This window comes from Sphaerodactylus townsendi, linkage group LG17 (genome assembly GCF_021028975.2).
Source record: "Sphaerodactylus townsendi isolate TG3544 linkage group LG17, MPM_Stown_v2.3, whole genome shotgun sequence".
Taxonomy (NCBI): Eukaryota; Metazoa; Chordata; class Lepidosauria; order Squamata; family Sphaerodactylidae; genus Sphaerodactylus; species Sphaerodactylus townsendi.
The window spans coordinates 7,835,752-7,860,358 of record NC_059441.1 but is presented as its reverse complement, the minus strand read 5'-3'; the positions used below and the strand labels follow the sequence as shown (position 1 = coordinate 7,860,358).

At 51.0% G+C, this 24,607-nt stretch overlaps 1 protein-coding gene across 2 annotated transcripts in view; it reads left to right on the top strand.

Moving 5' to 3' along the window:
* Positions 1–8,214: 8,214 nt before the first annotated feature.
* The window catches only part of USP3 (ubiquitin specific peptidase 3), a 28,407-nt gene continuing 12,014 nt past the window's right edge, over positions 8,215–24,607 (top strand). Inside the window, exons 1-5 of one of the 2 annotated variants that reach the window (XM_048481704.1) lie at positions 8,215–8,398; positions 18,964–19,024; positions 19,877–20,008; positions 22,317–22,400; positions 23,857–23,938. In XM_048481704.1, coding sequence (XP_048337661.1) covers positions 8,308–8,398; positions 18,964–19,024; positions 19,877–20,008; positions 22,317–22,400; positions 23,857–23,938 — 450 coding nt within the window. In that variant the 5' untranslated portion in view covers positions 8,215–8,307. Of the gene's footprint in view, positions 8,399–14,378; positions 14,397–18,963; positions 19,025–19,876; positions 20,009–22,316; positions 22,401–23,856; positions 23,939–24,607 lie in introns of those variants that run through there. The other variant, XM_048481705.1, reaches the window with a different exon arrangement.

Below are 24,607 nucleotides of genomic sequence, written 5' to 3'. Positions count from 1 at the left end.
TAATCTGAATTCCCCAGATAAGCCTCCACAGCTCAGGCGGCAGAGCGGAGAATCAAACCCGGTTCCTCCATATTAGATACACGAGCTCTTAACCTCCTACGCCACTGACGCGAGTGGTCTGGAATTTAGAACGGGTAATCCTTGGAAGTCCCCCTGGAAGTCTTGGAGAGCGTAATTCTGGCAGAAACGGGACACGTGATGTGGCCAGCACACCTTTTCTACGTGGCCACGTTTTCCCACGGAAGCCCAGCTGTTGCTGCAGCTGTTCAGGAAGAATCCAGCCAGAAGCAGCAAAGTGCAGTGAACGTAGAAAGCCAATTTCTCCCTATAACAAACAGCGCGAGTTGGCTGAAATCCAAAGCGGAGTCAATCATGCTCAACCCCGTTCCTTTAAATAACTTTTTTGCATGATTTGGGATTGGGTCAGGGCTGGGAAAACCGGAGCCAGCTTTATCAGCCCAGGAAGAAGGAGAGCAGCGCAGCCTTCCAGAGACGGGGCCCACATGGACAGGCGAAGCTCATTGAATTAGACCACTGGTCCATCTGGGGTGGCCAACCTATGGCACTCCAGATGTTCATGGACTGCCAATTGGCCATGCTGGCTGGGGCTGATGGGAATGGAAGTCCAAGAACATCTGGAGTGCCATGATCGACTGCTCTGGCTGGCAGCAACTCTCCAGTCTTTCTCATCACCTCTTGCCTGGTTGCCACCCTCCAGGTAGGGCCTGGAGATCTCCCAGTGTTTCAGTCAATCTCCAGAGTTCTGTCCCCCAGGAGAAAATGGCCACTTTACCTTTTGTCGTTTGTTTTCTTTCAGGGGTCTGCAACCTGTGGCTCTCCAGGTGTTCACGGACTGCAATTCCCACCAGCCCCTGCCAGCATGGCGAAGTGGCAGGGGCTGATGGGGACTGTAGTCCATGAACATCCGGAGAGCCACAGGTTGAAGACCCCTGCGTGAAGCTATTTCCCAAGCCGGCGCCGGCAACCCGAACTGATTGGATTGGAGATGCCAGAGCGTGGACGTGGCACTTTCGACATGCTCTGCCACTGAACCACGGCCGCAACCACCTTTTCGCCTTCTCTCCCCCTCCTTGTTTGGGTCGGCTTTTGAGGCTTTCACAAAGATGTGGGAAAGTGTGGTGCACACGGGCATTTGGAAAATCGACAGGAAGGGCCCCGCCACCGGCTAGTTTTGTGCAGGCCTGTTTTAGAATCAGCTGCGCTGAACGTTTCCAGCCCGGTCCAGAGCGGAGCCGATTGCCGAGTTGGTTAAACAAAGGACAGCTTGAACGGGGCCCAGGCCGCCTCTGTGGTTTACACGAAACACCCAGCTGCAGAAATAGCAGCCCCGCCAGTGAGAGTGTTTTGGCAACAGCCGCCCCTGTTTGGGACAGAGGAAAAGTGGCAGAGTTTGTATATAGTTGCATCTCAGACAGCCCCAGCGGCTCTTGTGTTTATAAAGCTCCCTGCAATGCAATTAAGCCTCAGCTATGGATGAGTCCTTGGCCTTCTTTGGCCGCCCTTCCTGCGATTTGGCCAGTGTGATTCTCATCCTAGAAGAAGAAGGAGGAGGAGGAGGAGGAGGAGTTTGGATTTATATCCCCCCTTTCTCTCCTGTAGGAGACTCAAAGGGGCTTACAATCTCCTTGCCCTTCCCCCCTCACAACAAACACCCTGGGAGGCGGGTGGGGCTGAGAGAGCTCCGAGAAGCTGTGACTAGCCCAAGGTCACCCAGCTGGCGTGTGTGGGAGTGTACAGGCTAATCTGAATTCCCCAGATAAGCCTCCACAGCTCAGGCGGCAGAGCTGGGAATCAAACCCGGTTCCTCCAGATTAGATACACGAGCTCTTAACCTCCTACGCCACTGCTGCTCCAAGAATGCCTTATATCATCCTAGGACCGTGGTGGCGAACCTATGGCACTCCAGATGTCCATGGACTACAATTCCAATCAGCCCCCGTTCATGGACTACAATTCCCAATTGGCCATGCTGGCAGGGGCTGATGGGAATTGTAGTCCATTAACATCTGGAGTGCCATAGGTTCACCACCACTGGTCTAGGATGATATAAGAAGGGGACACACTGAGCTTCCCAACCTCCTGGTGGGGCCAGGAGTTTACCTGGAATTACAACTGAGTTCCAGGCTACAAAGTTCAGCCCCCCCTGGGGAAAATGACAGCTTTGGGGAACATATTTTGGCTCCTGAGCTCCCACACTCCACCCACAAATATCCAGAGATTGCACAAGCTGGAGCTGGCGACCATATGACACAAGTGTGCCAGCACATTGGATTCCGAGGCGGTTTTGGTGTGGTCTAGAAGGTGGTGGACAGTGGCGTATCTACCTAGGGATAAGGGGTACCCCTTGTCCCCGGGCGCCACTCTTCTGGTCACATGAGGGGTGCAAAATCAGCCCCCCACGTGACCAGGAAGTCCTGCTTTCTCCTCGTTTTCGCGTGCCCCAACCCGTTTCGCGTGCCCCAACCCCTTCCTGATCCCCAAGCCCCACCCCCCGGCCTCAGTGTTTATAAAAAAAGGTCTCCAAGGCCAGGACTGCAGTCTCTTCTGGCCTGCCTGGAGGGGAGGTCAGAAGAGACTGTAGGCTGCCGGCTGGGAGCCCAGCTGGCAGGGCGAGTCTGGGGGGGAGGTGGGCACCCTAGACCTTGCCCATGTCCATGGTGATGTGGGCGGGGTCGAGGGCAGTGGGGGTGGAGCCTGGGGGCATCGAGGGCGGGGGCTGAGGCAGGGGGGGGGTCCTGGAGACAATTTGTCTCCGGGCACCATTTACCCCTGGAACGCCTTTGGTGGTGGACACATCCGTGGAGTCCAGCCACAGATCGCACACCACAGGACATTAATATCACTTCGACTTTCCTCCCCCAGTGCAGAGCTTTCCCCCAAAGAAGAGGAGTCTGGCTTTATACCTGACTTTCTCTCCTGTAAGGAGTCTCAAGGCGGTTTACAAACTTCTTCCCTTCCTGCCCCCCACAACAGACAACTTTGGGCCGAGAGAGTTCTGAGAGAACTGTGAGTGGCCAAGATTGCCCAGCAGGCTTCATGTGGAGGAGCAGGGAAACAAATCCAGTTCGCCAGATAAAAGCCCGCCACTCATGCGGAGGAGTTGGGAATCAAACCCAGTTCTCCAGATGACAGTCTGTCACTTTTCACTACTACACCATGTTGGCTTTGGGGCTTCGTTTCAGTCACAAGTCTTGTCAGGCCTTTGGCTATGCAGAGATGCGTGAACCAGCGCCCCACACACGCACAGCATCGTTTCCTCTTCTATCACTGATTTCTCCCCCCCCCCCACTTTCCTTGTCCTGTGTCCTCTTCGCCTTTCTCCATCAGTCCCTGATTAGGTGTTAAGAGGTGAAATAGCCTGAACCGTGAAGAGACATAAGAATAAGCCAGCTGGATCAGACCAGAGTCCATCTAGTCCAGCACTCTGCTACTTGCAGTGGCCCACCAGGTGCCTTTGGGAGCTCACATGCAGGAGGTGAAAGCAATGGCCTTCTGCTGCTGCTGCTGCTCCCGAGCACCTGGTCTGCTAAGGCATTTGCAGTCTCAGATCAAAGAGGATCAAGGTTAGTCGCCATACATCGACTTCTCCTCCATAAATCTGTCCAAGCCCTTTTTAAAGCTATCCAGGTTAGCAGCCATCACCACCACCTGTGGCAGCATATTCCAAACACCAATCACACGTTGCGTGAAGAAGTGTTTCCTTTTATGAGTCCTAATTCTTCCCCCCAGCATTTTCAATGAATGCCCCCTGGTTCTAGTATTGTGAGAAAGAGAGGAAAATTGTGAGAAAAATGACACAGTGTGAAACAGACTTTTCTCTGTGACACACCTCTGAAGATGCCAGCCACAGATGCAGGCGAAACGCTAGGAACAAAATCCACCAGACCACGGCCACACAGCCCAGAAAACGAACCAGAACCAGAGAAAAATTTCTCTCTGTCAACATTTTCTACCCCATGCATAATTTTATAGACTTCAATCATATTCCCCCCTCAGACGTCTCCTCTCCAAACTAGAGAGTCCCAAACGCTGCAGCCTCTCCTCATAAAGGAGGTGCTCCAATCCTTCAATCATCCTCGTTGCCCTTCTCTGCGCTGAGACTGATCCCTTGAATGCAGCATTTATATGTTCGCCATCATGGCACTTACAAACTATTTCAAAGCTTTCCCCACTGGCCCTTTGTAACTTGCCATCACACGCAAGAGAAATAACAGTATAGTTCATTATTAAATGCCATAACGAACTATTTAACAATAGCAAACCTCTCTGGGGTATCTGGACTGTGGCTGGCATGATGGGCATACACTGTGTCTGGGGGCCCTCTAGTGTTAAGCAATGAAAATATGAACTCAAAGCTTGCCTTATTTTATTGTAATTTGCTAGATTATTACCCCATCCTTCCTTTAAGGAGTTTAGGGCACCACCACCCTCTTCGTTCTTCCCTCGTTTGAGTTTCTCTGCAACACTGTGTGGTAGTTTAGACCAGTGGGTGTCACGACCGAGTGACAATTGGAACTCAGGTCTCCTTGATGCTAGCCTAACCCCACGTGGGCTCCAACTGAAGTCCTCCAGATACGTCCAGAGGCCACAAAGGAAGGCCCTGGAACAGACTGCTCTTCAGTGGCACTTCCAAAGGCTGCATCTGTGGTAGCAGTTTAATTGTATTTACTGTAATGCTCAGCTGCTGCCTTTCAGTCCAAAACTGATCAAGGCAGTTAATTCAAATGATCTGTGTAGCACACCCACAGCCCCAGGGCTCCTTGGGATTTTTAAGGGCGCCCAGGAAGCAGCGTGTCCTGAGACGCCAAGCTGGTAGTCCGAGTGTTGTGGTCCAGCACCCTACGTGGCAATTCTAGATGTCTTGAAGCGAGCCTCTGCCTCTCCGCATGCATAAGGCAGGTGAAGACACTCTCTACAGAGGGGAAGGCCTTGGAAGTGCTTGTAAGGTCTCAGGTTCATTAAATGACAGACATTGGGATTTATTATGTCAGTGGTTCTCAACCTTCCTAATGCCGGGACCTTTTAATACAGTTCCTCATGTTGTGGTGACCCCCAACCCTAACATTTATCCGTTTTACAGATGGAGAACACTGATCAGTGGTGGGATCCAAAAATTTTAGTAACAGGTTCCCATGGTGGTGGGATTCAAACTGTGGCGTAGCACCAATGGGGCTGGGCGGGGCACGACGGGGGCATGGCCGGGCATTCCAGGGCGGGGCATTCCTGGGTGGGGCTGTGGCAAGGACGCAGCCGCTGCGCCGGTCCTTGGGCAGGAAACGAATGCATGCAGGCGCAGGCTGCCACGCACGCCGGTGCACCTCCTGCTAGACTGCTTCAAGTTCTGCACACTACTGCTGAGAGGAGAGGCGTAACTAAGGCAAAAATCACGTGGCAAAATCACCAATGAGTAACCCCCTCTCGGCACACACAAATAATTAGTAACCTACTCTCGGGAACCTGTGAGAACCTGCTGGATCCCACCTCTGCTTGTAAGGTCTCGGGTTCATTAAATGACAGACATTGGGATTTATTACGTCAGTGGTTCTCAACCTTCCTAATGCCGCGACCCTTTAATACAGTTCCTCATGTTGTGGTGACCCCCAACCCTAACATTTATCCATTTTACAGATGGAGAACACTGATGCAGAGAGTCTTAGGCGACCCCTCTGTTCAACCCCCAAAGGGGCCCCAACCCCCAGGTTGAGAACCACTGCATTATGTAATATTTATTGAAAAGAATAGTGAATCCTTGTTGCGAAGGCGGTTTTAAAGTATCCCCCAAATGTCGATAACTTTATTATCTCTGTGGTTCACTCCTTCCCCTGCCCCCAACTACCAAATTAGGCCATCTGTCCATGCAGCCCTCTCACCACCCCAGGTTCTCCAAGCCCTGAAACAAGTTGAGGCAGGGATTGGACGAAGGTCCTGGACCAAATTTATGGGCATTGGAGCCGATATTATTTATTTATAATTTGCATTTTGTTTATGTGCTCCGTTGGTTTTATTGTCATGTTCTGTTGTACGCTGCCCAGAGCCCTTTGGGGGAAGGGCGGCATATAAAAATTAATAATAAAATAAATAAAATAGCACTTCTAAAAGAATAGTTAGAAAGAAAACCAGCAACTTCATCGTGTGGCTGACTGAAACTCGACTTTTTTGCTTCGGGTGTCGCACTGTTAGCACTGAAAGTATAATCGCATTTAATCACATTTAGTCATATTTAGTGGCATTTATTACTCACTTATATTCAATAATTATGATATGCTTATTCCTATGTTATAGTAGCTATTTTGAGTTGTGCATTGTGGGAAGGCCTTCAGCTCTCAACTTGAGCTGGATGGTGGAGAGCTAGACAACATGGATGTCTACACTTTCTGCTGATTCGGCAGACTCTAAAGGCATAGGTAAAACATAGCCTAAAACAAGCCCCTAACACATAACAAAAGGAGGCCTTTAAGGGTACACCAGACAAGCGTTCAGACTACACTTATCTATGATTTTGCCATCTCAGGGCATTTCTCCTGTCAGATTCTGTGTTTTGCCATCCATCTAAGCGGGTAAAGGCAGGGGCACTGAGATGGTGCCAAGGGTCGAGAAGCGTCGGGAGAAAGTTGTTTTAATAAAGTGGAAAATTGTTTAAGGATTGTCCTGTAATTAACCCTGAGTTTAACGAGGTAATAGAATGAACATGTAATAAAGAAGCGATCAATCTATGGGACATGCCTCTCAGAGTCGCCAAAAGAAAACATCTTTATGTCAAAAGAATCATTAGCCTGGCAAAATTATGTCTGTCATTAAGTTTTTGTATGTTGTTCCAAGGTGTCAAGAATTCTGTGATGTGTAGGAATTTAACGACTTAGCATGTGATGCTTTTCTATAAAAGGGACGGTCCCCAAAGCCGAAGTTGAGTCTTTCCTCCCAGGGCGCTATTGCAACCTGTTCCTCTCTAATAAACTTACTAACTTCTTGAAATCATTTTCTTTGTCTGTCTCTTTGGTTCTCTAAATCTGAATTGGGTAACTTATCCTGTTCCCTCTAACCGGGGTAACAGCACTGCATTTTATTGCATTTGTTGCATTGACTTACAGGCATGTCAGCCCCCTGTTTCTTTCCCTAAAATCTGCTCGCAACGCTTTGCAAAACAGAAGCGACCCCAAAGGCTGCCTGATGGCTGGCAAAGGGGTCAGGTCTGATGCACGCCCCCCTGGGGAGGGGAGGGCAGAGGCGGGGAAGGGCCGAGGGTCTCCCCTCCCGGAGCGGAATCCCCTGCAGGAAGCGGGACTCCCCGCGTGACGCACGGCTCGGAGGGACTCCCCTAAAGAGGAGGCAGCAGCCGAGCGCTCCAACGCAGCCCAGCACTTCCGGTTTCCATTCGGCCGCCGCCATATGCGGGGCGACTGCCCGCAGCGGAGACGCGTGCACGCGCCCGTACCGGGGAGGGGCTCGCGCCCTGCAACCAATGCGTTAAATAAAGCCTTCGACAATACAGTATTACGTGCGTACATCGCCTTCACGGGCATATACACTAACCCTAACGTTACAGCACGGAACACAGTAAAACAAAACAACTAATAAACTTATTTAAAATCATCTATCTCCGATGGAAATTTTGCAACCGGCTCAGAACAATCCGCATCTGAATTGTGCAGGAGAGATGTTTACTTTCTGTTCGTCTGCCTAACCATTTTGCACGAAGAACGGTGCCCCAGTATTTTGCCCTTACGTGCTCCTATTGCAATTGTATTTACCGCACGTTCCGGTTGACAATGCAATGCAATAAATACATTGCAATTGTATTTATTGCACGTTCCGGCTGACAATGCAATGCAACAAACCCACTGCAATTTCCCTGAGTCAGTCTGTGTCGGCCCCTCTGGCTGGCGACGTTCCCGGGGATCCGAGTGGAGGGACGCGCCGCCCTCGCTCCTCCCGGGGGCTCCGTTTCCCGCCCTCGGCAGCCTCTCCAGGCTGACTCCCGCCCTCCCCTGGAGGCTGGCAACCCTACCTCAGACGGCCGCCCGGAAGCCGGCGCCGTCTGGACTGGACTCTCGGGAACGACGCCCAACCCGAGGAGCGGCGGTCGGCAAAACCCGGCGAGGAGCAGGACGCGGAGGAGCCAATCGGGGAGCGAGGAGCGGCGGTTGGAGCGCGGGCGGGGGGGGGGGCGGCGCTCCCAGGCCGCGCAGGCGCAGTGGCGTCCCCTCGCTCGTGCGCCGCGTCCCCCCTCCTCGCCGCCGGGCCGCGCTCCGTCCCTCAGCCCGGCCTCGCCTCGCCCCCCGCCCGGCCATGGAGTGCCCCCACCTCGGCTCCAGCGTCTGCCTCGCGCCCGACCAGGCCCAGTTCCCTCAGGGCTCGCCCTCCTCCTGGAGCTGCAGCGGTGAGTGGGGGCGGGGGGGGGGGTCGGCCGCTCTGAGAAGGCGCCTTTGTTCCTCCCCGGGGGGAGGGGGCGCCGCTCCTCTGGCCCCGCCCCCTTTTCCCACGCATCCCCCCTCACGCACTTCCTGGTGAAATTACTTCCCCCCCTCCCCCCACCTATTCCTTTCTTCTGTTCTGGTCCTCCTATTGGGGGAGGGTCTCTTCCTATTATTCTCCCTCCCTCCCAATTAGCCCCCACCCCCACCCCAATATACATTCACTTTTTAAAAAAACATCCCCTCTACTTCTGTGCAAACCAGGCTGGAGCTTCATTAAAAGGGGGTGGGGGCTTCTCTCCCATGCCCCTTGTTAGGTTCCCACTAAAGGGGGGGGGGCTTCTGTTGATTCCCACTAAAGGGGAGGGGGGTTGTCTTCCTTCTCTCAACCTGTTATTCTCCCCCCATTAGACTGACAAGCCCCCCCCCAATTATTCTTCCCCCAATTAGACTGACAAGCCCCCCACCCCAATTATTCTCCCCCCAATTAGAGTGAAAAGCCCCCCACCCCAATTATTTCCCCCCATTAGACTGACAAGCACCCCACCCCAATTATTCTCCCCCATTAGACAGCCCCCACCCCAATTATTTCCCCCCATTAGACACGACAGGCTGCCCAGGTTGTTGCCACCCCAATTAGAGTGAAAGCCTCAGCCCCAGTAGGCTGCCCCAATTCAGACTGACCAGCCACCCAATCTCGGTGTTCTCCCCATTGGACAGCTCCCCACCCCCAATTATTTCCCCGATAAGACTGACGAGCCCCCCACCCTTGTTGTTCTCCCCAGAGTAGGGTGAAAAGCCCCCCACCCCAATTATTTCCCCCCATTAGACTGACAAGCCCCCACCCCAATTATTCTCCCCCATTGGACAGCCACCACCCCAATTATTACCCCCCATTAGACTGACAGAGAAGGCCCCCCGCACCCCAGGCAGTGCCCTAATTGGAGTGAGTTTCCCACCCTGCACATTTCTCTCTGGTGAGACTTAGGGCAGTGGGTGCCCTAATTGTTCTCCCCCATTAGACAGCTCCTCCCACCCCTACTATTTCCCTCTCATTGGACTGCCCAGCCCCCACCCCGGTATTCTCCCCCCACTAGGAGGAAACCTCCCCACCCCACCTTATTTCCATTAGACTGACAAGCACCCCACCCCAATTATTCTCCCCCCCATTAGAGTGAAAAGCCCCCCACCCCAATTCTATTTTCTCCCCCATTGGACTGCAACCAAACACCCCACCACCTAATTATTCTCCCCATTGAACATTCCACTAGGTTGGGACTGGCACCCCCCACCTCAATACCTTCATTTTTTTAACATCCCCTCTACTTCTGTGCAAACCAGTCTGGAGCTTTATTAAAAGGGGGGGGCTTCTCTTCCATCCCTCTTGACCCCCGCCAACCTGTTCATTTTCCTTTCTTCCCCCAAAGGGAGGGGGGGTTCTCTTCCTCCTCCCCACCTATTATTCTCCCTCCCTCCCTCCCTCCCTGGCAGGCCCCCTCCCCCCACATTCACTTTTTTACACACACACCTCCCTCTTCTTCCGTAAAAACCAACAGCAGCTTGTATCTTGATGGGGGGGGTGTCTCTTTCTTCCCCCCTTGACCCCCCCCAACCTATTCTCTTCTCTTCCCCCCAGTACCTTTTTTGGTTCTCGTTAAGGACGAGGCCTCTTGTTCTTCCTACTTGACTCCTTCCCCCCCCCCCACATGCTATTCTCTCCCTTCCCCTCAAATTAGGCTGGCAGGCCCCCTTGCCTGTTACCTTCATGGACCCCCCCCCCCCCAAAAAAACCAGCCCCTTAGGGGAAGACGCCTCAAAGATGAGCAGCAGCAGCAACAGCTTTTTGTGGCGCCTTGCCTCCTCTCTCATCTGCGCAGGCAGAGAGGGTTGCAGGGGGCGCTTGGACATTGGGTGGGGGTGGGGAATGAAGCACACACAGATGCCACAGAGCTCCGAGTCTGAGCCGGAAGAGAAGTCTGCAAGGTGTGGATTCACGTGTTGCCTTCGTAAAGAGGTGCTTGGAGTCTCCCCCCAATGTCTAATGAAATATGATTGCTGCAGGAGGCTTGGAGGTGACGCAAGAGGACTCCCGTTTCCCTCCTGCCTTCAGTCTCCCCCCCAAATCCCCAGATGGGTTCCCCCATCCTTGGTGGGTTGTTCCTTCCTGCCTCTTCCCACAACTCAGCTTTGCCTGGCAAGTGGCTGCGTGGGAAAGGTTGGAAGCCAGGAGGATAAGGTGATTAAGGCGAGGAGGAGCCGGTAACTATTTCCACTCCCAAGCAGAGAAATTTCCTCTCCTCCTCTTCCTTGTGAGGAATAATTCCCTTGTTGTTGAGGATTGGGGGGGGGTGGTGGGGGGGGGGGCTGCAGGTTCTCTTTCTGTTCTAAAGACAAGTCACAAAAAGAAGCCTCACAACCAACAAAAGAGCACAGCCCCCCCCCCCTTCAATTCCTTAATTTTCCTGCCCTCTTCCTCTCCTCTTTTCCTTTAATTCTTGGCCCGTGCACTGAGCTCCGTCTGCTTTTGGGAGACGAGAGTCTCTTCTTGCACCCAGCTGCCCTGTGCCCTCGGGGCAAGACTTTGTGGGGCTCGAGAGGAAGAGAGCAAGCGAGCTGTGCCCTCGTCTGGGGAGGAATGCAGGAGTCTCTCTGGCTGGCTGCTTTGTTCCCGGGAGGGAGCAGCGGTGAATGAAACAGGCCCCCAGACAGGGGGGGATTAAGGGGCCTGAACAGCAGCCGAGTGCAGGCCATGTTGGGTGTGTAGAACATGTTGTAGGGGAGTTGTGACGCAAGAGAACTTATCTGAAAAGAGTCCCAACAGGAAATGCTGGCTGATGCGACTCCACTGTGAACAAGCCGGCTAAATCAACACTGACGCAATTTAAGATGCCTGTTGTGGTACAGACTTTTGTTGATTGAATAGTGGGGGAAATGAAATAAAACACAAGACAGCTTTTATTAGGATTTCAGTACGGCTGTGGCACTGAGAATAGCTTTGCCTTGAAGGGTTCTGCCTTTTCAAACGGAAGTAAATCAGTAGTAACATGCGGTAAGACACGCTTCTGTTTCTCACCGCCACATCTCGCTGGGACCGCACTTTTGCAACTTCCCCTGTTTCTGTCAGATGACCCATTTTGCTCTTTTGAAAAGCAACTCTTTTGAACTGGCATGAATTGATGTGTGTTGTCCCTCACCGCTTACTCAGTAGGACATTTACAGTTCAATGGGGTGTGGATTAGATCTGCTGTGAACCCAGAAGCTAGTCCGGATAAGAAGGGAATCTTGGTGCTGGAGTCTGCACAGCTTTTCCTTCAGTGGAGTAAAAATGGTTGCTGCTAAGCGTGGTGTTTTGTGTTCGAGAAGGGCTGGCAGTACTTTGAACCCTTGTAACTCCGTCCTGGAGCTAAGGTGCGGTGGGTACTATGGCTGTTTTGGAAAAACCAGTTGTTTCACTCTGTAAAGGGGAATTTATTTTGCAGTGCATTTTTGTGAGAGAATTAACAGCAATGTCAACGAAAGCACGTTTTTTCATCCGCCCAAAGCAGCGTGTTTACAAACCCAGCCGTAAGGTGGGCCCGCCAGTTCAGGGTTATCAAAGGAAAACAAACCCTTCGGCAAGGTCATGTGGCACGAAGGCTCCACCTCCCCAGCGAATGGCAGGAAGATAAAGCTACCAAAGCTGGAACATAGTAAAAATACTGGTGTGACTTTGCAGGTAATAAGTGTGTGGTCCGGATGGGGTGGTACTCCCCGCTGAAGGAACGGGGCTGTAGCTTGGGAGCGCTTCTGGGCTAGCAGGTGGCTGCTGAGATCTGGAGCACCTTGTACCGGTTCTGACTGGTTAGCCAGCTGCAGTGTTTCCTGGTCAGAAAAGAGCTGGCTGCAATGCTGCTGCGTGCCCTGATTACATCTAGATCAGATTCTGCAAAAGCCTGCCCTTGAAAACTGCTGGGAAGCATCAGTGAGTCCAGAACGCTGCAGGAAGTCCAGGGACCATCCCTCTCCGGGCCTGGCTTTCTGAGCCCAAATCAAAGCGTCAAGAGTTGATCTAAACCCTGCACGGCTTGGAAAGAGTGTAACTGAAGGGCTGTCTTCTCCTGTAGGCGCTCCAGTCATCTTCCGTGGGCCTGCTGATGGAGATCTTTCAGTCCTGTGGTGGCACAGTCCCTGCAGCGCGTCCCAGTTCCCAGCTTCTCTGTTCGGTTTTGAGCTGGTTGAACTTTCTGAATACTCTTCAAGGGTAGCCCCCCCCTTGCAGTGCAATACAGTATTCAAGCCTCGTATAACCAAAGGTGGATGACAGCTGAGTGAGTGCCGGGCACATTCATTGTCTGTTTGAATTGCAGGGTTTATGGACAGCATCTGAGCTTTGTTTTTGCAAGGCCCACCGTGGTAAGGTCCCTTATGAGGATTTTAATATTTCTTTGTTCCGAAAGCTGTCAGATTTTCCCACTGGGCAATAAACTTCCCCTGAGAGGCATAAAAATCTGAACAGGCTTGATTGGTGTTGAGATTTTGGGGCTCGTTTCCCCACACGGAATTCAAAAGGTTAGCGATGTCTGTTTATGTTCAGTGGAGCAAACCCTGTCCAAGAAAAGTCCACGTTCCCTTCATCATCGTGCAGGAACATAACAGACCGTGGGCCTTCTCAGATGGCGTGTGCTGCCGTACATACATGTGCTGTCTAGAAACAATGTGGTATGTCATCAAAACTCTTTATCCCAAACAAACAACTCAGTAATATGCGAGTTTATGTAGATTTAGTCCATTAAAACTCATACGATTGGCTTACTTAGCCACGTGATTGTCCTAATTCTGTACAATTCTTAAATGCTTCTAAGTAATTGTTTTTCAGTTGGGTGGTAGCCAAAGATACTGAGCGGAGAAAGAACAGCTTTTTATTGATTGGAGGGTTTTTTTCTTTTTTTTTGCATGTCTCCTTGTCTGTTGTGCGAAAGGGCATGCTGCCCAAATATCTGTGCCTTCTGTAATTAGAGCGGCATTTGCTACGTGGACCAGACCAGCCTGATGCTGTTGAACCTGTACTTTTCGCACCTAGACACTCACCATTCAAGCTGTGCAACTTAAAGACTGTTCAGGTGTGGTGTTTTTTCAGCAACTCATTCATGGCCTTGTGCAATCACAGAGAGCTGTAAAACCGCCTCCATACAACAGCAAACCCTCAAGTTCACTTAGGTAACCCTTGCAAAAGTTGCCAGCCAACTTCATTTCGGCGTGGGAACGGGGTAAGGTTTTGCAGTAGCGTTTGTTAGAAATTAGCATCTCACGCGCCGTTGCGTTGCATTTTGCTAGATAAGGAACTCCCTTCCCCCTGTTAACTATAGTTGAGAATTTATCCTCTTTGCAGCAACGTTAATTGCTCTAAAAGCTGAGCCGAGAGCTTTGCTGAGCTAGTATTTGAGGCCAACTGTTGTGAGTTACCGAGCAGGCGTCATCGGTTGTGTGGCCTTGTTGTGTTCTTGAAAGCTGCCTTCATATTACAAGGCTGGTAGCTGAATCGTTGGAGATACCAGAGAACGTACACAGCCTTGCCCTGTAGTGTTTACAGATGGCACCGGGGTTTGCCAGCCACATGGAGAGAAAAAAAAATCTCCTGTCCCTTGAACCAGGTGATATTGTTCACCTCCGTGCCAGGGAAACTTTCAGCTGCCCATTTCCACACATTAAGCCCTTCTGTTAATCGTAGGCAGCTTCTGTGTGATTGATTGTATATGTTATTCCCATTGACCCAGTGTGTGGGCAGCAGGCCTGAAGAGAGGGCATCTCGCTGGTTGCCATGGCAGTTAAAGATTTGGTCCCCGTGCTTTGGAAACGCCACGCTGGAACGATTGCAAGCGATTAGTCTTCTGGAAGAGGACACGGAGTACAGGGTGGAAGTGAAGCAGGTGTCTGCCTGTGGGATTGGGCCTGAACAGCCCCGTGGGCCTGGCCTTCGGTGAACTGGTAGGAGGTGCTGCAGGAGAGGATGTTAGATCTTTCCACAGCTGGGCTTCAGCACGCCCCGAACACTTAACTGCTTTGGTCATGTAGGTTTCATCTCTGCACAAGTCATTCAGTGATTTACACGCATTTGTCAGTTTCGTTATCTGGCACTAATGAATGGATTTTAAAAAAACTATTTCCACGCTGGTGTGGGGTTTGATTTTGTTGTTGGTGTCTCAACATGTTCTATTTGAGGCAGGTTGCATTTGCTTTTGCAAACAACCTTAAGGGACTATATCTAGGGACAAGGGTCAGTGCATAAATTAAAGTAGCTCAGCGGAAGGACTAGGGCCGTGGTGGCGAACCTTTGGCACTCCAGATGTTATGGACTGCAATTCCCATCAGCTCCTGCCAGCATGGCCAATTGGCCATGCTGGCAGGGGCTGATGGGAATTGCAGTCCATAACATCTGGAGTGCCAAAGGTTCGCCACCACTGGACTAGGGTCTCTGTTATAGTTTCTGAGATACCTGTGCTATTGACTAACGAGCCAACAACCATTTATTTTTATTTAACTGTGTTCAAATGCCATGGAATAATAGCTTTTGAAGCCAAGAATGCCAATGTTGTATGTGGAGGGATTTCCCTTCTTTCAATATGAGGGCTGCTTGCGCTCCCAGCCCCTCACAGGGAAAACCCCGTGGCAGAGTGAAGGTGCACTTGCTGGTCACCAGTTTCCAGAAGGGTTCCAACAGTGAAGAATTTGTGGACAGGTTAGCATAGAAAACGTTCTTCTCTTGTTTCAGGTGGCAGCCCACTGGGAGCCGTTACTATCTATGGCAGTGATGGCGAACCTTTTCGAGACCAAGTGCCCACATTGCAACCCAAAACCCACTTATTTATCGCAAAGTGCCAACGCGGCAATTTAACCTGAATAACCCCCTCAAGCAGGGGCCAGCCTGCTGTAGCCTCCAGCAAGTCCCACATGCGCTGCTCTGCGCCTCTCTAGCATCTCTGCCGTCTCTGCCCCCCGCCCCCCTCCCCGGACAACAGCCACCTGGAGCACAGGCACCAGGCCTGCCAGTCAAGTCCTCCCTGCTCGCTGAGGTGCACGCACATCAAGTCCAGCGGCCCAGGCCAGCCTAGATATGTGGGGGGGTTCCCCCCCACGACGAACTCTGTGCATGTGTGCCCACAGAGAGGGCTTTGAGTGCCACCTCTGGCACCTGTGCCATAGGTTCGCCACCACTGATCTATGGCGATGGCGGTAAGACATCTGTTTTACAAACGGCAGCCACGTTTTGTGTACCCAGGTCTGTTAGCTCTGAGAAGCCTTGTCGGTCCCAAGGGCCGTGTGTCTGGATCAGATCTTAGTGCAGTGGTGGCAAACCTTTGGCACTCCAGATGTTATGGACTACAATTCCCATCAGCCCCTGCCAGCATGGCCAATTGGCCATGCTGGCAGGGGCTGATGGGAATTGTAGTCTATAACATCTGGAGTGCCAAAGGTTCACCACCATGGTCTTAGTGGCTCAGTCCAGTGGACCTTGTGATTGTTTGATGGGTAGTCCATGAGCATTTACAGAACACGTACATTGGGATGAGGTCCTTGAGAACAACTGTGTGCCTTTGGCCTCCTGCATGGGTAGTTTCTGATGGGAAAGGTTGGTAACTGTGAACTTATTTTTCCTGTGTCGTATTTTAATAAACATGCATATAATTTCTAGCCCTGCAAGGTAGACCAGTTTTACTCGGTGGGCTGAAGCTCAGAGATAGTGACTGGTCTCCTTCTCTTAGCAGCAGCGCCGTTCTAAAGAGGTTAAAAGATCATATCTGTGAGTACTCTGTGGAAATTTTATCCTGCATAAATGTGTAGCTTGCATCAGCCTCTGTAGCTCAGCTTAGTTGGCCTTTCTTCTCCTTCTTGGAGCGCTGCACAGATGATTCATCACCACGCTGACTGCCTTGATTTCAGGCTGCAGTGAGGCTGTGCCACAGATTATGCGTGATTGGTGTTTGGAACACGTTTGGAATATGCTGCCACAGGAGGTGGTGATGGCCACTCACCTGGATAGCTTTAAAAAGGGCTTGGGCAGATTGATGGAGGAGATGTCGATCTATGGCTCCCAATCTTGATCCTCCTTGATCTCAGATTGCAAAGGCCTCAGCAGACCAGGTTCTCAGCAGCAGCAGCAGCAGCAGAAGGCCCTTGCTTTCACCTCCTGCATGTGAGCTCCCAAAGGCACCTGGTGGGCCACTGCGAGTAGCAGAGTGCTGGATTAGATGGACTCTGGTCTGATCCAGCAGGCTCGTTCTTATGTTCTTATAAGGGGCTTGGACAGATTGATGGAGGAGAAGTCCATCTATGGCTACCAATCTTGATCCTCCTTGATCTGAGATTGCAAAGGCCTTAGCAGACCAGGTGCTCGGTGGCGGCGGCGGCGGCGGCGGCAGGCCATTGTTTTCACATCCTGCCTGTGAGCTCCCCAAGGCACCTGGTGGGCCACTGCGAGTAGCAGAGTGCTGGACTAGATGGACTCTGGTCTGGTCCAGCAGGCTCGTTCTTACGTTCTTATACTCAGCAGCGCAACCCTTTAAAAAAAAAAAGCTTTTCCTTAACGGAGGTGCACCATGTGTGGACTCTTAGCAAAAGAAAATTTTGTCATGGTACAGCCTTAAGTGATGTTACACGTGTTGAAAACTAAGAATTGAGTGACTGTGACTTCCTAGTTTGCAAGAAAGAAACTCGTGGCAGTCAGAATATTGGTTCGCCATCTCTTAGGTGTTTGAATTAGCGGTGGACTTCTCGGGAGGAGGAGTGTGTGGCTGCCGTCCAGCAAGCCTGCCTTTCCTTCCACCCTCCTCCCCTGCAAATGTAAAGCAGCCTTCTTGGCTCCAGCTCAGCCAGCGCCGGGAGGCGTCTCAGCTGCTGAACTGAAACCGAGTGTTTATTGGGCATGTGTCTACTTGGATGGATGATAATGGGTTTCAGTCTAGTGTGGATTGGAGCAAAAACAATCCTAGGGTGCTCTTTTGAGAAGCACTTGTGGTATGTCCCTGTGCATTTCAATCATGTTTGATCCCTGGGAGGATGGATATTACTGCTTACATGTGTCTGCAAAATCATGCTAACTTCTTCCGCTGGAGTTGGGGGGGACTCCTGACGGTACAAGCGTTCTTCCTTCTGTGCTTCTCTTCCCATGCATGAGTGTGAGAACTGAAATGACTCTGAATAAAGTCTGGATCTTGTCTGAGTGTGAAAAAGTCTGTCCGGGGTGTGTTATCTGATTGGATGGGATCCGTGGGGCTCAGGTAGCCGGGCTGAATGGCAGAGTGCCCGCTGGGTCTGTGAAGTCCTGGATACTCAGGCGAGGGGCACTCAGCATTTCAGCCCACCCCCCCTCCTGGCCTTTTGTCTTCTGATCACTGGGCTGGCCTTCTGCCTGACATCCAACTCTCTTCATTCGGGCTGCCCCCTCCTTTTAGTTCAAGTGGCTTCATGAGTTTTTCACTCAGACTAGACTCCCCCCAACTGACCATCATCTAGTTGGGTTGGATTTCTTATCCTCCATGACTTGTCTGTAAATGGTGCTTTATAGCTATACGACAGGATGGCGATGATGACCCATCTTAGGGGGGTTCCTGTGACGCCCTCCCTGAAGGCCTCGGGCATGGCATGTTTTGCTCTCTAGGTGAAACGGGGCCACTTTCTGCCCAAGGAACGCTTTGGCTCAAGCTGCTGCCCAACTTCCAAGTGGCTAAATTGTCAACAGCGCTGTTGTCTGCCCCGTTACACAATGACAGGCAGGGTTCCCACAGTCCCAAGTGTGCAAGAACATTGACAGAAAGAGGTTCATGACTCATTTTCGGCTCCTCTTTGGCGTCACAGATTTATTGACTGGGCTGCGTTTCTCCTGCTCGAAAACATGTGGAAGTGCTTGTGGCCATTCCAAAAGCATAGCGAACCTAAACTGTGGCTGCATTTGAACATCAGGACAAACCTCTTTTTGTTTGCGCGGGGCGCCCTTGTGCGTTCTGTCATGCAGGGAGTTCCAGGGGGAGGTGTCTTGGCTTCACAGTGTGGAATGGCCCTAAGGAGGGAGGGAGGCAGCGCCCGTCCACTCGGTCTTTACCTTTTTGTACCTTTTGCAAGAAGATGGAGTTTCTCATCGAGCTTCATGGGGAAGGCGAAAGAGAGGGAGAGTGCTTGTGTTGACAGCATGTTCAGTATTCCGTGTTGGTGCTAGATAATGAACTGTGTGAAGCACAGAAAAACCTGTAGCGTGATGGGGGGAGAGGGTGTGCCGTGGGGAGACCGTCCTTTGACAATTTGATAGCGGAAGAAGCACAACCCAAATAGGTTTCAGCGTTTCCCTTCTCAGCTGGTTCGTGACGCCTTCACTGTCGTGTCGCTCGTCCCTGATTTCAGTCTGCTGGTGCTGTGAACGCTTTGTGGCAAACGTTGGCTTTTATATAACTCTGGAGCTGCAGTGGAGATGTGTGCAGCTTTAAAAAAAGAAGAAGAGTTGCTTTTGCAACCGTGCCACAGTCTTAACTGGATGTCTTTTCTCCTTTTCTCCCCACGATAGTGTGCAGGTCTAACAAAAGTCCTTGGGTCTGCCTGACGTGCTCAAGTGTCCACTGCGGAAGGTGGGTGTTGTATTTTCAGGAATACATTGAATAACGGGGGGGGGGGGGGTTGGTTCCTCCCCACATTGTTTTTTAATCAGCCCAAGTGCAGTAATTCACCCAAGCAAGGGGGAGTTTGAAATTCATCTGCACAGGAGCAGAATAGACCTTTTGCACAGCAGCCATGTAGATCCCAGCCCGCCTGTAGCTCCTTTTCTGGCTGTGCCTCTAGTTCAGCAAAGGAGCCACTGCAAAGTGTGGCTGGCTCCCGAGGCCCTAGAGTGACCTGCACTCTTGTCAAAAGAGGCAGAGAGTGAACGTTGTCACGATTAGACTGGGAAGACTAGGGCTCATTCCGCACATGCAGAATAATGCACTTTCAAACTGCTTTCAGTGCTCTTTGAAGCTGTGCGGAATAGCAAAATCCACTTGTAAACAGTTGTGAAAGTGGTTTGAAAACGCATTATTCTGCGTGTGCGGAAGGGGCCAAGGGAACACCTTCCCCTGGAAGGAGGCAGAAATGTTTGTTAGTATTTCTGAATGCAGAAAAGATGTTTCGCAATAAGAAAGCTGGAGGCAAAGTTCTGCCCTTTTAATTAAATGCCAGATAATCTCTGAGAGATGACGATCCTTTTATTGCAAGATTTCTGTCATATTGCGCTAACAAAAAAAGGAGAAAAAAACAACAAAAAAAGCAGTTTATAATCCTGGTGGACTGTTTTTGAAAACTTTTTGGCTGTTAGCGCTTTAAGAGAAGTTGGGCAATCAGCACATGGAAGGAGTGAACGCGGCTGTAATTAGAACTGGCTTGCTGATAAGAGTATTTGGGCAGAAGTCTCCTGTGATCCCACCTGTCTGTGTTTTCCTTTTAAGATACGTAAATGGCCACGCAAAGAAGCATTACGAAGATGCCCAGGTTCCTTTAGCCAACCACAAGAGAACAGAGAAGCACGAGAAAATTCAGCATACGGTGTGCATGGACTGCAGTAGTTACAGTACTTACTGGTAGGTGGCTATTTCTACTATTTGGATTGGGAGCATTTCTGTGGCGCTTTTGTTCAGAGGGCTTGACCTGGAAACTCCGTTAGCCGCTGTGTTTAATTGCTGGCGTATGCGTCAGAGGCTCAGGACAAGTAAAAGGAAGAGCTTCATAAATCTTGCATGGGAGGATTCTCAGTTGTCAGGAGAGTCTATCTTCTTTAGCCTGCTTTTAGTTAGCTGCCTTGCCCACACCAATCGACGCCCGTTCAGAATATTATAAATCACATTTTGAGCGTTGCAGGCGATCAAGTTGCTTGGCGGGCAACTTCCCACTGTCGGTCATGTTGAGAAATAATTAAAGACTGGTGAGGAGAACCTTTAAACATGACCACCCACTAGGGTGATACCCTGAAAACTGGCAGTGGGGGTGCCCAGGGCTACGCTTTGCCCAGGGACTGGCGTATGTGTTGTCTGGAGTGGCAGGGTGGCCGCTGCTGCTTCTGTGCTTCTCCGAAGGATGTGAAGATCTGCCACCCTCATGACCAGGACAGGTGGTGTGGATTACAGTCCTGCTGGTGGCATGGCAATGGAGGCCTGTCACCCACTTGGCCTGGAACCAGTTGACGTGGCAGTCCTGGACGTGGCTGTGCTTCCTGGCAACCTGTAAACAGGGGTGCAGAGAGTGCGGCTGTCTGTTCCTTCTCGTCCTACTTCCTTAGGATGTGTTTGCCCCCCCCCCCCCCCCCTCGTCTCGTCGCAGTGTTCTAAGGCTGGTTCGTGATGCTGGGAGCGACCCTGCTCTCCTTTCTCCCTCTTCCAATCCCGCTCACCTCCCTCAAGGCTTAGCAAGCTGAACTCGCGTCGTTCGTGCAGCCTGTCCTTACGTGACCCCAGCCAAGTGTTTTATCGAATTAAAATTGAGATCTACCAGTTTGTCGGTGGTTGTGAAACGCCAGCCCAAACGTGGAAGTTTTGCCGCGCCCTCGGAAGACGCTCGGCGTCAGCGATAGGGAGTGGCTGAGCCTCCTTGCTTGTGCCCCTGGCAAGGAGAGCTCCCCTCTCGGAAGCCTCTGCAATGTGATCCAAGCCTCTGAAGCGTTCCGTTTGCCTTTCGCTTCATAACACCTTTCTGATGTGGCCCTCAGAGCTGAAGAGATTTCCTGTCGCTTGCATGAGTGGAGAGAATTAGTATTTGGCCGGGGGGGGGAGGGGAGAGGCAGAATGTGAATATTAGTTTCTTTTTCAGCACAAGTATTTCTTGATTTGACGCATTAAAAGTTACAAATCTGATATGACAGCAATACTGTCTCTATTAAACAAGAGGGGGCAAGCTTGTCTTCTGCTGCTCCAGAGACTAGGACCAGGAGTGATGGGTTCAAGGTGAAGGAGAAGAGATTCCACCTAAACATCAGGAAAAAATTCCTGACAGTCAGGGCTGTTCGGCTTGGAGTGTGATGGAGTCTCCTCCTTTGGAGGTTTTTAAGGAGAGGCTGGATGGAGTACTTTGATTGTGTGTTCCTGCATTGCAGGGGGTTGGACTTGATGGCCCTTGGGGGTCTCTTCCAACTCTGTAATTCTGTGAACATTCCTCAAAGGGCCCATTCCCCTGCTTTCCTGGTTTATAGGTATTTTCTAAAGTTGCACGTGTCGTGAGATTGGGAACCAATTTGCTAAAATTAAAAAAAGGCATTTTGACATCTCAGCATACTTGTTTTTATATCTGAAAAGATGTGTTTTTGCCGCTGTGAGTCCTTTTTTCCTACAGAGAGCTGATGTTACACGTGAGCTATGAATTGAATAATGTACTGTATACCAAGTTGTACATAAAATTCAGGCTGCCCAGAACTGGAGAAATTTACCAGTCCCTTTGTATTTACGATCACTTCAGGGAGTGAAAGTTTAACAGCATAAATGGTAATAAAATATATGTTTGCATCCTTTATGTATGTTCACATCTGCCCTCTCTGCAGCAAGAGCAGACATTCGTTCTCGTTCTGCTGGGTGGGCCTTTTCCCCGCTTGTTGGTTCTGACTGCTGACGGTGTCATTTGCTCAGTGGCGTGATCGTTGGAGGGGGACAGGGCGTCTCTCCGAGGATGCCCACCAGGGCTGAAGAGCAGTTTCGGAGTGCCTTGAAGCTGCCTCAAAGGCATGGCCAGTTTAAGATGCTGGGAGGAGAAAACTGCCTGTCTTGGCCCCCCTGTTTCAATCCTTTCCTTAGCAGTTGGCAGTATTCTGCTCTGTAGCTGAAGAGGCGCTCCTCAGCTGAGATGATCCAAACGTGGCCGAAACCCGTCGGATCGATGACTTTTTTTGTTTCTGTTTTGCTGCAGTTATCGCTGCGACGACTTTGTCATCAACGATACTAAGTTGGGCCTGGTGCAAAAAGTCCGAGAACACCTGCAGAATTTGGAGAAGTAAGCAGCCAAATCCCACTCCTGTGCATGCGCGGACTTGGGTCGTGCAACCATTTTCTGGCATTACTAACCAGCAGCTTTTCTTGGAATGTGAAACGGACACGCAGAAAGCTCAGGGGTGCTCCCCAGCCCCACGCGAATAATGCCAGGCACCATTTGCTGGGAGGCCTTCCTGGGCCAGGTGCCTTGGAATGAAGGTGGCGGGGGGAGGGGGCTTTGGCATGCAGACGGCCCCAGGTTCCATGTCTGACATTTCCAGTTGAAAGAACCAGGATGTAGGTGAAGTGAAAGGATTTTATAATAGGATATTGTTATAATGTTATGCCGTACACCGCCCTGAGCCCTTTGGGGGAGGGCGGTCTAAAAAAATTCAAAACATAAATAAACAAACAAGATGTAAATGTCTGGAACCTGCAGTTCATAAGGTTCAACTTGCTGGGTACCTTCATTTTGGGATGGCTTTGGTGAATTAAACTGGCATGTACAGCTGGTGTGATGTAGAGGTTAAGAGGGGCAGACTCTGATCTGGAGAGCCGGGTTTGATGCTCCACTCCTCCACACGAGTGACGGGACTTTGATCTGGTGAACCGGATTTGTTTCCGCACGCCTACGTTCCTGCTGGATGACCTCAGGCTAGTCACAGTTTTCTCAGAACTCTCTCAGCCCCGCCTGCCTCTCAAGGGGTCTGTTGTGGGGAGAGGAAGGGAAAGGAGCTTGTAAGCCACCTTGAGTCTCCTTACAGGAGAGAAAGGGGGGATATAAATCCAAACTCTTCTTCTTCTTAAGAGCAGGTGGATTCTAATCTGGAGAACCTGGTTTGATTCCCCACTCCTCCACATGAGTGGCAGAGGCTTATCTGGTGATCCAGATGTGTTTCCGCACTCCTACGTTCCTGCCGGGTGATCTTGGGTTAGTCACAGTTCTCTCAGAACTCTCTCAGCCCCACCTGCCTCACAAGGTGTCTGTCACGGGGAGAGGAAGAGAAAAGAGCTTGTAAGCCGCCTTGAGTCTCCTTGCAAGAGAGAAAGGTGGGGTATAAATCCAAACTCTCATTTTTAGAATAATACTGTGAGCAGAAAAAGCCTCTTGGATCGGGCGATCTGCCAAGCGGCCTTTAATTAAGAAATTTTAGATGGGAGTGTTGATTCTAATTAGGCCATGCTCTCTCTCTCTCGGGCGCTTGCTGTAGCAAAACCTAATCAGATTAATGTGGATATTCTACGATTCCCAGATAGAATTGGCTTTGAGCTTTGGGCTCCTGGGAATGCTGAAATCTATTTTGAGGCCGCAGTAAATTTCTGATGGCAGCTTTGAAACCAATGGTGGGTGTCTGTATTGCATGCAAGAGCGCTATTGCAGATGCGGCCGTGCAGTTAAGATGTTCCAGCCGAGCTTCGGTGTGTTCTCTTTGGACGACTGTGTGTGATTTAACTCCCTCTTTCTTCCTTTGCGGCAGCTCCGCTTTCATAGCAGACCGACACAGGAAAAGGAAACTTCTGGAAAATTCCTCCCTAAAGAGCAAGTTGTTGAAAATAAACGTAGGTACAAAGTTAATGGTCCACGAGATTCTTGAGGGCGCAGATTCTGGCATGATAGCTGACATCCAGGTCTAAATGTCTTGGGTTCGTGGCGTAGCTCTCTGGCGTTCTTGCCTGCTGGCCCTGCGGTGACATTTTCAGCCTCTGTGCACAGGATTCTAGCTGCCATCTGAAAGGGGACCGATCGTGTGGCTTCCTCTGACGGGGCTGCTCCATTCCCCAATGCTAAAAAAATTAACCTGCTTCTGTAAACACGCCTGGTATTTGGCTGCTCTTCTGTTCTACCTCACGTTATGTTGTGAGAATGTGGAGTGTGCCGCCGCCGCCACCTTTGCTTTGGTGGTAAGCCGTGGATATAGGGAGTGCCGATTTCTGAATTTTGCTTCGCCATGGTTCTCCCCAGGAGGCCTTGACCCGAGCTCTCTCTGCCCGACCTTGTTGGGCGGAGGCAGGGCAGAGACCGTTCTTTGCTTACAGAAACTAGAGAGGCGGAGGACAAGTGGTCCATCTGCATGACTTAATCTGCTCCGCGTTCCCCTGAGGGCAGCCAGTCGGGGGCCAGGACCGTGCTTATAAGACCCTTCGCTGTCTGTGGCTGGCCTGTATTTACTCATTGCTTGCTCTGAGACTTAGCATAGCGGACTGGATGCCTGCTTTGTGTAATCCTTG